Source organism: Tinamus guttatus, unplaced genomic scaffold (assembly GCF_059628265.1).
Source record: "Tinamus guttatus ecotype Peru unplaced genomic scaffold, ASM5962826v1 Tinamus_guttatus_pri_ptg000007l, whole genome shotgun sequence".
Classification (NCBI taxonomy): domain Eukaryota; kingdom Metazoa; phylum Chordata; class Aves; order Tinamiformes; family Tinamidae; genus Tinamus; species Tinamus guttatus.
Window position 1 is genome coordinate 548,993 of NW_028288541.1, and position 13,542 is coordinate 562,534.

The window sequence follows — 13,542 nt, forward strand, 5'->3', positions numbered from 1 at the left end:
AGAGTGAAAGAAAATCAGTGTAATCAGCATAGAGATAAAAGTCAATTTTCTGGCTTCTAATGCAAATCATTAAAAGCGATGAATATTTATATCCTTCAGCAAATCCCTCTCCATAATATTTAGTACAGTAGCACTTGCAACATTACACCTTGGGAAAGAGAAAGAGAGGAGAAACAAATACCCAAATATTAGTGTTTTGGAACTGGAGATTTCTCATGGCACAGCACAAATGTTGGGATACAGCACATGGGGACAAGGTCGATTGGGTGAGGTTTGGGTCCAGCCCAGCCCTGCTATTCTCTGAAGTGCAGCCCGACACACTGTGGACCAATACAGCAAAGCTCTTGTTCCACCCAGGACAAACTGGCCCAAGTCAGCTCTGTTATGAACAAACAGCAATTTAATTTTACGGTTCAAAAGGAGCCAAGTGCACTCCGGACTGTATAGAGTTGAACCTGAGCTTTCCAGTCTCCTCACTGGCCTTTTGCAAACCCAGGACAGCAAGTTCCAGGCTCAGTCATTAATGCCCAGGAAACGGTGCTCAGCAGCAGCATGTTCTGTTTTTAAACCCACCAGCCACAGTCCCCAGTTCCCCGCTGCTCCGCAGACGCCTGCTGGGAACCTTTCTCCATCTAATTGCAGCAACCACTCTTGAAGCTCTGCCACAGCATTCGCTCTCCCTCGCTGCAGTGCCTGATTTATTTTTAGTTAATCTCTTTGAATTCTCCCAGATCCTTGCTTCCTGTTTAATATAGATCCTGGTTGTAGATAAACTCTTTAAATATACATAAGAAGGCTTTCCCACATGCTCTGACATTAGGTCTTAATGAAGGACCATGGGGCTGGGAGGAGAATTAAAAGCCTTACTTGTTTCTATGCATAATTTGAATTTTTTTCCCACTCTTTGTCATTGATCCTGTTTTTCTTGCTCATATTTTTTACTTTGTCTTTACATTCAACAGATATCCTGTATGTAGGAGAGTTTGACTTGCGCTATCTACAGACAAGGGCAGTGTGAGACTGGAAGTGCACCCACACAGCCCTTCACAAGGTATCAATGTTTACCATATCTGTGAATAAATACATAACCTCATTCTGCATCCAACACCAAAACACTTGAAACCCATTTTGCTGACTGTGCCAGCAGTGAAATTGGGTATGCATGGAGCCATAGCTATCCTACTGGTCACTGTTCTCAGAGAAATTTGCAGTGTTATCAAAAAGCTTTAGCTTTGGAGCCAAGATACATCCTTTTCTAAATGCCATTTGGCAAAGAAAAAGTGAAATATCTGCTCTCCAGAAATATCTTTATTAGACACCTGGTGAAATTGCTCAGCAGAAGAAAGACACAGCGGTTGAAAAGGTCTCTAAAGAGAACACAGAAATCAAAAGACAGAGGACAAACAGAAAACTAAAAACCTTTAGTGTGCAGGGGGTAACATTTAGGACTGTGGCAGCAAAGATAACAGTTCTGCTGAAGACACAGGGTGCACATTCAGAAGAAAACAGCTCCCTCTTGTCCAGGTACCTACAGCCTAACTAAATAAGTCTGAGGATGGATCTGCAGCAATGTTCACCCCTTCTCCATCCCACAGGCTTCCACCAGGATGCTCCAGCAAAGGCTTCTGGAAGCCGAGTTGTGCTCAGCAAACTCCTTGTGCCTCCTGCACCGGGAAGGCATCCCAGCCAGAGCCGCTCCAGCCATGCCCCAAACAGCAGGAATCTCCATTGGATCACAACCCACACACCCAATTTTGGGGGAGTGCTCCCCAGGGCTAGCGGCTGCCCATGCACCCGTCAGCTGAAGGTTAAACGAGAGCTAGTAAAAACACACAAGCTTTGCTGAAGTACACGCCATATTCTGTGTGCAAACTTAGGAAACAAATAATTAATATAATGAAGAATTTTTGACTATATTTTTAGCATTGTTCATTTTGGTTGCTATTTTGTTTGTTCTGCTTTCGTTTGCCAATTTTCTGATTTGTATTGTTAGGGTGAGACCCTCCTACCACCCTTTTTTCATCCTTTCTTTCCTTTTTGTCACTGACAGAGAATTCCTGGCAGTACAGTCTATCAGGAATTGTAATCACATTGCTGTTGGACTGTGCACTAATAAAAACCCCGCCGACTCCACAGTCAGAACAAAGATCAGAGTTCATTTATCACTGGCTGCCCCTAGAGCAGCTCCATCAGAGCCCGGGATCCCACTGTCTGAATGCAAACAGAGTATATTCAACTCACACCACAGCAGGTACCCTGGAGGAGTTACTCGTGTTTACTATAAACCACAGAAAATAGAAAGATCCTGATTAATGTGTCTTGCTCATTTTGCAGCTTTGCTGATTTTGGTAGAGTTATTCTTGACCGAGTCTGGTGAAAGAGAATACAAGAATTGGGGTCCCAGGTTTAAATTCAAAGCACACTGAAATGAAAGAAATGTCCATGTCATTTTCTTCTCTGCAATGTTGTGATGGTGGAAATGTATTGCTGTAAGGAGGTAAATTCTCTGCACTGCAATTCATTGCAATGCTTCCAGTGTTCTTTGACCTCATGACTACAGAAAATAAGTGCAAACATCCAAACCAGTGCTTAAGTAGACAATAGCCTCTTGAATGCTCCCAAAATACAATAAGTGGCCCCCTTTCCGTGCCCATTGAGGCACCACCACTCTGGCCATTCTCAGTCAGCTCCCAGCACATGCCTCCTTGCTCCCTCACCTCCTCCTGTGCACTCCCTAAGACGTGATTCAACTGAGGCACCTCATGGTGGGAAGGGTCTGGCACTCACAGGTCAACACACTCCTGTGCAGGTCCGCTGCTGATTTCCTGGGGCAGGGAATCCCTTCTTAGCCATCTCCTGAAACAAGCTGCACACCAGGGACTCAACAATACAGAGCAAGATTTATCCCATCAACCTTTTTTTTTGCATTAGCTGAGCCTTTGTGCTTGTTGCATAAACACCCTTTAAACTTTTTTGAACATTTGTGGATGGAGACTAGATCAATATCAGCTCAAGGAAATCTCCCTGCAAATTTGTGGGGCTGCTGTAAATGTCCTTTATTTTTTCACACAATTTCCTAGAGAATCCCCACCTGTAAACTGCAGAGAGATGGTGCTGATTATGACAGATGCAAGAAATAGCACAAAATTACTCAGGATTTTCTTCACTTTAAATCTAAATCAAAACGATTCTTTGAAAGTTGCTTCCTAGAAGTAGCTTGCAGGTGAACTGTAAGAATACTATGTTAAAGAGGGAAAAGTGACCAGCCAAGAGACATGGCTAATTACTACGGTCCACACTTCTAGGCTTTACAGCTCCCTCCAAAATTAAGTTTATCTAGCATTTGAACTCATTAATTTTCTAATCAAAGTACTTGAGCACGTAAGTAGTCCTGCTAACAGCAGTAGGATTAGTCATATATTTGAAGCTAAGTGTGCATTTAAGCGCTTTGCTAGGCAGGTCCTAAGAATTGCCTCAAACACCTTCCCATAGCCAGTTACAATATTGCTACTGGGGCACCCGTGACAACAACGTACCAGCATGTATTCAACATCCCCATGGCATAGATGGGGACTAGGGAAGGGGAAAGGGGGGGAAAAAGAAAAAGAAAAAGGGAGGAGGGTTTTAATAAAGGTTAGTCATGTGCTGAGTCACGGCAGCTACTCGAAAGACAGGAAGAGACACCAGAGCTTGCTGTTACTCACAGTGCACCACGTTTTCTCAGCTTCTTCTAAACTGTGCACCTGGAGCGATAATAGCAGCTCCAACACACTCTCCATATAAACACAGCATTCTTGGAATTAGGGGTTATTGCATCATGCGATGTGGTGGGTGTGGGGAGGAATGAGACACACGATGGGAAATGGCAGTTCTCCGCAGAGCTGCTGTCCTCCTCGTTCCAGGTTGGCACAGGTAAGCACACTGTGCATGCAGTGAAAGGTTGACACTCTCTCTTCACTTTCTTGCATCTTCTCATTTGTCATTCTACTCACACATTAAATGCTTTTTCTGTGAGAGTCCAGTACTAAATCTAGAGGGAATGGACTGTTAAAATTATAGAAACACAAGTGTGATAGGGGACAAGCCATATCTTTCATACTGGTCTACACAAGGCAGATTTTGTCTAATAACACTGTTTACCAATTCGTGTATCAAGTTCTAAACCTATAAGTGCTTATTATACTAGGCTTAATGCTGATGACAATACTGGAGCGAATAGGAAAACTTTCCTGGTCTTTAATGAGTGCAGGACCGGGCACCTTTTCTATAATGATGACTTGGAAAATTACAGGTATGTTGAGGTGCAAAGCAACAGATCTGAGGCTGTGTACATGAGCAGGAAATCCATCATCAACAACGTTGGGAAAATAAAGAGCAGGAAAGTGTTGAGAAATCTAGATAAGAAAAGGAAAGCAAGCTTCCAACCCAGTGGACTACATTAAAAACATTTGCTTTTAGAGAGAAGATGTAGCATAGATGTGAAATGTGGCAAATGGAAAAATATCACATGAAGCATGGAACCTTAAAAAGAATTTTCTTGCAGTGGGATGAAGTAAGTGTTTCAGAAAATGAACTGATACGAATTCTGAATTTTGTCTCTGTCTGGCTAAATGTAACATCATTTATTGCCACTTTATACTTGCGTTTGAGCTCTATGGTTTTCCCTGAAGAAATGAGTAATAATATTTAACATAAATGGCATTGTGAAAACTTTAAATTATTCATTTGGAAAAGGACATGCAGCCCTGCTGTAATTCCCACTTCACTGCCATGCTGCATGTAATATATTGTGGTTCAGGTGCTGCAAAGTGCAGACCATAAAAATTTAAAATACTACTTCCCAGGATTATTAATAATGAAGAGCCCCTCACTCAGAGAAGCTTTTCGATTGACAGAAGATAAAAAAAAAATAAAATAAAAGAGTGCTTCTTTATCAAGGAGAAAGGCTTCTTGGAGGTTCAAAACTGGCCTTCCTAGTCCCACAAAAGAGTCATAACATACCCCTCAGTTTCCATATGAGTTAGTCAGACTCTCTTAGATAAAAACTCAGCTTGCAGAGACAGTCCTTTCTTTATTCCTTGCAAAGACAGAATAGAAAATTTCAACCAATCACAGGCACTGCCACTGAGATTTCCTCTGTCTTGATACCCCAACTAGACCATCAGTACCCAAAAAAGCCTTAGCCCAAGACCCAGCTGTAGCTCGCTGTCCAGGTTCTTGATGACACCAAAATGGTGACACCTCAGTCCTGTCACTAAATCCACTGGACTCGGTGTCCAGGCTTACGAGCAACAAGCCAAAGAATTGCTAGAATTCCCCACCTGCTCCCCAATGACATCCTCCAGGGATCTACAGCCGGCAATCCTTGCTCACAGCTGCCTGCGAAGGGCAGGTGAGATGTGCATATTACCAGCAGTAGCTGAAGTTACAATATTTACCAGTAAAAGAGTACAGGAAAAGTGCTGAAAAAATATCGCGTCTCAGGGCTTAAAGCAATCTCTTACTCTAGAGGTTTAGGATGAAACATTCATGGACAAGAACCACTCCACACTCGCTCCAGCATCTCCTGCAGCTCCTTCTGACCGTCGAGGCTAGGACCCATTGGGCTAGAGGGACCAGTAATCTGAGACAACCTGGAAATCACCATGTTGCAGGTTCCACATTTTTTGAACAATTAGTTCAAAAACTGTCCCAGGTAACTACAACTATCTCCATCCTATTGCAAAGGCAACTGCACTTCCATATCTCCTGGATGAATGTGTCTGAGTATGCAGACTTCCCAGAGATTAGTATGATTAGGATGCATGTAATGGTAGTCCTCCTGACATCCTAATCACTACTTAATATTTGAAATGCCTGAAATACCAAGCAAAACACCCAAAGGACACCAAGTGATCAAACCCCTAATGTCCACAGTCAATGGAGAAAGCCAGGTATGTGGAAGCAGGCTGCTGTCCCCCTCTCTCCTCTTCATATCAGCTCATCTAATGGATGTTGTGCTACAAATTAGTTTCACAAAGGGTGGTAGTGAAAGAGTGGTCTCCTGAATCAGTGCCAGGAGAATATTGCAGACATGAGGAACATCACAAAAGGACAAAGACAGCAAATGCAGTCAGCCCAGTGTCACAAATGACAGGCAGCATGGAAAGCAAAGGCTGTGCTGGGTGCTAAGAGGTGAAAGGCACTGCCTGCAAGCACAAAGAGAGCTTGTAAAATCATTCAGCTTCACCCCCTACAAACCTCCTGGTGACCATAACTAGCTGGAGTCCATGAGAAGCTGTATAGGGGTGACAAAAAACAGTTTCAGTAGGTTCAGGAAGGGAAGGATATAGCAAAGCTGGCAGAAGGATCAATCACACAGCAGTATGATGGTAAATTGGTCAGGCTAAACTAGCAGAGCTAATTTCATCTGAACCTCATTGTTTTGCAGTAGTCAAGAATCTTGTCCAATCTCACCATATAAACCAGTAAATAGTGCCACGTGCTCTAGGCATCCCTGCTTGAGCAGAGGGGTTAGACTAGATGATCTCTAGAGGTCCCTTCCAACCTCAACCATTTGGGGATTCTGTGAGACAAGTCAATTTTAACGCACAGTCTTGCTGAAATGATAGTTTCCACCTGCAGCAGTATGTTTTCCTGTTAGAATAAAGAACAGACCGCAATAAGCTTAGCAAAATATCCATACTCTAACACGTTTTTTCTTGTCTATGGCCATATCCACTGTTCCTGTAGAATATAGATCTAGGAATTGCACTGTAGACACAATCAAGCTTAACAGAGGCAATGGAGCTCACATGAGGCAGGCATGAGCTAGCTTTAAACCACCTAATCCAGACAAAGATAGCAGTGAAACTAAGGAGAAAAATTTCTGCACAGGCTACATAAATCCTGAGATTTTCCATATCCAGGAGCTGCAGGCCACACTGCTGTAGCAACACATTCTCTGTATGCAAGCGAGGTAGTTCAGTGCTATCCCAGGTGTCTGCAAAGGCTGCAAACACACGTTTGGTTTGCAGCACAGCCTTGCTGTGAACGGATCCAAAGCGAGCCGAGGCGCTCCGTGTGCCAGGGGATGTCTGGCAGGATGGCGATTACAGCACCACGAGAACAAGAGCTGTCACCAACCTCATGTAGAGCCATCCGAGACAAAGTCATGTGCAAACAAAGCCAGAAAGGCTCCCCCAGTATCTCTGCACTGCCAGAGTTAGAACTGCTGCAAATATTTATTACAGCTTAATGAGCAGAGGTGATGTTTACATTCAAACTCACATGTAGAGGACAAATGGATTTGCACAGGGCAGAAGGGCGAGAAGTGTCATGGGAGAGGAAGGCTCAGACTTTGATATTTGTGGGGATTAGGCACTTTCCTAAACAGGGAAAGGATGAGAAAAGGAAGAATAGCCTGCCCATCCCTTCATGTTTGCTATGATCTTTTCTTTTCTTCCTTTTATTCATGCTTTCTTTCCCTTTGCTTCAACACCTTCCCTTTTATTCTTCCCTCCAACTGCTACAATTGCTCTTCCGTTCCCCACCTCTTTGTCATTTGTCCCCTCACGCCAATCCCCAAAGCTCGCGGCAGCGTGAGCAGGAACGGGGACACCAGCACCCAGCAACACCGGAGCAGCACCCAGCAGCACCGGATCGGCACCCAGCAGCACCGGATCGGCACCCAGCAGCACCGGAGCAGCACCCAGCAGCACCGGATCGGCGCCCAGCAGCACCGGAGCAGCACCCAGCAGCACTGGAGCAGCACCCAGCAGCACCGGATCGGCACCCAGCAGTACCGGAGCAGCACCCAGCAGCACCGGATCAGCACCCAGCAGCAAGGTTGGCAGCTCCACGCCAGCCCATCACCCGGAGCAGCACCCCGGAGCTGGCTCCGCGCCGCCCGCCCGGCTGGCACTGCTGCGCGCTGTTGGCGTTGCGGAGGGCAGGCTGACAGCAGTATTGCAGGAGAGCTGCAAGCGGTCCCCGAGGTACAAAAGCACTCATTCAGCCTGCTATTAGTTACACCAGCTCGGCTGCTTGGGAAGAAACTTTTTTTTTTCCCCCTGTGAAACACATAGGGACAGGCTCTGAACACAGGGAGCCCTCCTGATTTTCAGGAACTCCCAATTACACTGTACAAAAGCACAGCCTGGGCCATGTGGAGTGGGGTGCAGCCAGGGGGGATAAAATCAGGGGCAGGGGGTGAGAAAAGCATTTGAAGGGAGCAGTTGCATCTATCTTTTCTTTCCTCTTGCATTGGGAGGCAGGAATTTGTCGCCAGAGAGATTATTTCTCAAGCCCCAGATGCAGTCACAATAAAGAACAATGGGCCACATGATAAGCCTGCTGCAGCTTTCCCCACAAATGACACGCCGGATGTTTTTTCAGCCCTGACAATGGCTTTCATGCACTTTTGTATTCTGTAAAATTAGGATTTTTACTGCCAGAACAGAGGCATTTCCTGCTGGACCATACCAAAGCAAGCCCATGACACCAAGAGGTCCCCATTCTTGGTCTCATTTACCATTTCGGGAGGAACAGTAGGGCTTGTGAAGAGCTGCATGTCTTTCAGCATTACCACTGCACAGAGGCATAACGATTATGTCCAAAGCACTTTGTCTATGCCAAGGAAAACAAGCAAAGAGCCAGCCTTTCCCCCCTGCACCGAAAAGAGAGACCTCTCCTTTCATTTTCTGAAGAGAAGAAATGAAACACAGAGGCATAAAAAGCTAGGTCAAGGGCTTGTCGGTGGCAATATCTATTATTCCTGATACGTGGGTGGATTTCAGCAAAAAGGCCACACAAAAATGATTTAAGAGCATCTTCACCATCTGTAAATGCCCCTCCCAGCCAAAAGAGACAGCGAGCTGGGCAAACGAATGCTTGAAGATAGTCCATAAATACAAATACACAGCAGGCTTAGGAGCCTAGGGGAGAAATTATCATACTGGGTACATTTCTTCCCTTGCAGCTATGGAAGTGCTGACTGACCAAAATGTTGATGCTGCAGGAAGAATAACACAAACCTTTATAGGAGATAGCCCCTTTTGACGGAAAAAGGACTAGATCGACTAGCGGTCAAGAATTTAAAATAAATAAATTATCACAGTTTCCAAATTCAAGTCCCCTGAATTACTACCTCAGCATGCAAACAAGTGCCTGTATTTTTAAGCATCATCAAGGTAGAAGTTTTCAGCCACTTCAAAGACCAATTCTGCTAGGGAAGCATCCCCAAAAAGCACAGCCAGTAAATTTATGTTTAGTCTTTAAAAAAAAAAAAAAAAGTGGGGGCAGTTTACCCCTCTGCAGTGATTTCTTATAATTTCTACTTGTTATAATCAACAAACTGTCTGAACAGAGTGGCCTTCAGGAACTACATACCACATCACATGTTTTTGATTCAGTCTCTGTATCGTTGCTTTGGAATCAGGTCCGGACCAAAAAAAAAAAAAAAAAAGGAAAGAAAAAACACTTTGAAAGAGACCAAGAGACCAAGCTATGATAAAATACCTATAAAACTGATGCTGAGAATCACTTGGAGCTATCCTTTGAGTGTTCCAAATACAGCAATATTCCTTGAAATGAAGAAAAAAATAGGTATTTAAAGGCCTTAAAAAGAAAGAAATAGCTCTCAATCCATAAGTTTCATGAGCTTTGTGGTTTACTTCTAAGGACCTGCAAATGCAAGTATGCTTACAGACAACAGGTTTATTTCTCTTTGACTAGCATACAGGTGTCTAAGGCTACGCTGGAAGGAAACAAAGGCTGCTATAAATTAATGCCACTTGCAAACTGCTGCGGGGTGGCACACGTATCCTGGGGACGTAACTGCACACAGGCAACAGCAGCAGTTGGGTGCAGCAGATCTAACACAGCTTGAATTGCCAGCCAAACACAGAGCTTCTCCACTGCTAACCTTCCTCATAGCCTAAAGCCTAGAGCAAGCAGAGCAGCCAGGCTTCCTCTCTGCAGTGTTCATGCACCCTGGATTGCTCCTACACCCAAGGTTACACCCAGGTTAATGGCACCCCATATATTAAAAGAAGATGCCCTCTCTTGGTCAGAAAAAAAAAAAAAACTAAAAAAAAGAATGAATGTTTAACAGGGGATTGCTTGTTTGCTTTTGGAGACATCACTTAAAGGACAAGGCTCATAAGCTCTTTATTGCAGTGGAACCGAGATGTGATTCACAGCAGCTGATCTGCAATCACAAGAGCTTGGAGGCCCAGGACATTGCCTCCTTGTGGTTACAAGCAAGCAGCAATAGATTTACATTCCAGAAAACAGGAGAGCAAAGCCCTTCTGAGCTGTTTCACAGAAACCAACTGTGTTGACTCCAGCGATTTATGCAGCATCCCATGCAGAGACACCAGAAAGCAGACTGGTTTGTGTGCTCACTCTTAGAAGCTGCAGTCAACAGCTGGCAGGTTTTAGGAGCACCCTCTATACATAGAAACTCAAATTGCTTTCTTTTTTTTTCTTTAATCCTGCTTCCTGACTGCAAAGCAAATCCAAACAGGAATAGCCTGGAAGACTAGAAATGCATATCTGCTATTCCTCGGGCTCACAAGAGCACTGAAGTCACTTGCTTTGCTTTACCAAGTACAAAGATGAAACTCTCCCCTATCACTTAACCTTCACCCAAGCTCGTTACGTGAGCTCAGCTCCTTGTTAACAGCTTTTTATGCAGGCCTTCTGTCCTAGGGTGAATTTCCCTGCAACATAATCTGTTCTACAAAGAATAAAGGGGAAACAAAAATAAAAGTGAATTATTGTGGTCATAATAAATGACTTCTCTTTTCTGTAACAGATTTTCAGTCATGGCTAATCCTAAGCATACTACATTTAGGAACTGAAGCAAAGCCTATAGAAATCAACATGACTGACTTTAATGAGTTCTGAATCATGCTTATCGCTTCTGGAGAAACATCCCACTCTTTCAGCAAAGAAAAAACCATCGTGACAGGAGAATCATTGACACTAATGTATGCTAATGAAGATAATGTGCCTCAACAACATGGGCAGTATTGATATAGGCATGTTTAAACACAAAAATCAGCACGGACTCACACTAGACCAATACACACCCACATGTCTTCACCAGCAGGCAATTGAAACCTGGTGGCCATGTAAACACTCATTATCACTTTATTAGCTTGAAAGGATTTTTGTTAGGTTTTTCCATGTCTCACTTGATACGTGTGTCATTTAAATTTCACATCCCGAGACACTGACTGTGCCATCCACATATCACAAAGCTGCTTATACCATCCATGAAGGGAGTTACACTTTTACACATCTGTAATTTTCTTTGAGCCTCTCAGCCTTTTTTGGTAAACCATATTTCTTTACCTGAGTTGTTTTCTTTAATCTTATTAATCAGAGCTATTGATAAGGGCCAATTTATCCTCTCACAACAATTCACAGAAGTGTAACTCTCCTGAATGCTTTGAAGTTCCTGCTGATTGCCATGGCCAACATGGGAAATTAATCTAGCTCCTTTGACACAGGTCAGCTACCCAGCATGGCAAGGCTGTTGACGCAGCTCTATTGTAAAATAAACAGAGTTTGTCTTTTTGTTCTTCTAATGTATTTGGAGAAACTTAATTTTGTCCTACAGCAAAAAAAAAAAAAAAAAAAAAAAAAAACAGGATATATGCTCAATAATCATCAGTGTAAATCTTACTATTATTCCATTACCCTGCAAGCTGTAGTCATTCTGTCTGTACTTTCAAGTGAGTTGGCTCCATCTCTGTGGTATCTGGGAACTACACTGCAGATAGGCTTTGTTTCTCTAAGGACTGTGGGGCATACAGATTTTATGGTCTCATCATGTCCTCGCCAGCTTATATTGATATGCATTGTCACTGCACAAAAATAGACAAAAGATCTCATAATACACAGCGCATCTAAAACGCTCCAGCCACCACCCCTCAGCCAATGTGTCTGATGCACATTTCTGGACATTTTCATGCTGCAATCCACTCTGAGAGTGGTGACTGGGTAGGGGGAAAAGCTGCCCCCTCCCTGGAGCCAATGGGGGTGAATCCACGGATTGCTCCATCACCTCCCATTGCACAGGGAAATGCAGTTGCTCTCCTCCGAGAAATCACCATCATGAACAGCCAAATAAGCACCCCATGGAGAAGAAAACAAACCTCAAGTGAGAGAATTAAAATAGCTGCTCATTTCAGAAGAGTCATTGTATTGCACTGAATGCCAGCCATTATCTGACCAATAATGCTGCATTATAAACTTATCCACAGTTTCTCTGGCATTTATGACACACACACTAAGCTTTTTACAGCTGAACTAATGAAAAAACATTGGTTAATATTAGACTATTTTTGAGGGGATAGCAAAGGTTCAAGAGGACAGCTGGGTACTTCTTTGCTATGTTAAAGCAGATAAACACATTTAGAAAGATAAATCCTTTGCATGTCTCATGGCTCTGCCACCGTTCGTGTTATGGGGGCCGCGAGCCGGCAGTGGGAAGCAGGGGCTGTGCGTGTGCGTCTGATCTTGGTTTACCTTCTCTGGCGCGGGGAACTGCAGGTGATTTACTTCCAAAGGCGTGATCAGAGGAACTGTCTGAAACCCATCTTCGCTGGATGGCTGTTTGTTGCTCTTGTCGTTCAAATTACTCCCCAGCTTCACCATTCTCGCGCCTTGCTGTCCAGACCTGCAAGGGGCAAGATGAGCAATGTCAGGCAGGCAGCGGGAGGACACGGGTTCCTGCCTCCCATCGCTCGGGTCGGCTGGGCACGCAGGGCGTTCGCGGGATGTTTCTGGAGACGGAGCAGCTGCAGCGGGAGCAACTTGGTGCTCGCTTTGCTCCACGAGTATCCCCAGCACGGCCTCCACGCTGCCCCGCGAGCCCCATGCTGCCGTCCTCCCCCCCGCACACCCACACACAGATTAATCATCCTGGTTATCACGCGCTGCAGCTCCAGCCCCATCTCCATGCAGACCGCCATGGTTAGAGAAACACTCCCATTTTGGGGGGAATCTGCTTTTTTGGGGGTCCCCATGCCCCTACTTACTGCAAAGCACGCGGTCACTGGTGGCGGCTCGGCGGGGCGGCACGGAGCAGGGCGGGGGTGGTTCGTATAGATATTCGTGTTTTTTAAAGCGAGGTGGCTGTTTTGGCGGTGCCCGGCGGTGCTGAAGGGACAGCGCTTCGCCCTGGCGCTCGCCTCGCTCCGCGCAGCGCGACTGAGGGGCGGGCGCCGGCAGCAGCTCCCGCTCCCGCCGCGCGCGCGCGCGCCCGCCCCGGCCCCGCGCGCGCGGCCCCGCGCGCCGCCGCCCCCGCCGCGGCACCGCGGCGCCACCTGGAGGCCGCGCGGCGGGAGCGAGCGCGGCGGGAGTCGCAGCCGGAGCCCCGCGCAGGGTCGCGCCGGGTCCCGCGGCGGCTGCGAGGCTGCAGCAACGTGTGGGAGCCCGAGGGCCGCAGGGGACCGTGCAAGAGCTGGGACGCTGCAGGGACCTGTTGCGCATGTCCCCATGCGGCTGCAGGGAGGCACAGGCCACGGTGGGCACGTGCCGGCTGTGAGC

The 13,542-nt window shown here is 45.7% G+C and overlaps 1 protein-coding gene across 1 annotated transcript in view; it reads right to left on the reverse strand.

The window, feature by feature from the left end:
* Positions 1-13,251, reverse strand: part of NSG2 (neuronal vesicle trafficking associated 2) — a 33,674-nt gene extending 20,423 nt beyond the window's left edge. Inside the window, exons 1-2 of the mRNA XM_010218404.2 lie at positions 13,032-13,251; positions 12,520-12,670 (exon numbers count right to left, since the gene is read on the reverse strand). Of these exons, the coding sequence (XP_010216706.1) occupies positions 12,520-12,648 (129 nt within the window). The 5' untranslated portion in view covers positions 12,649-12,670; positions 13,032-13,251. The remainder of the gene's footprint in view (positions 1-12,519; positions 12,671-13,031) is intronic.
* Positions 13,252-13,542: the final 291 nt, after the last annotated feature.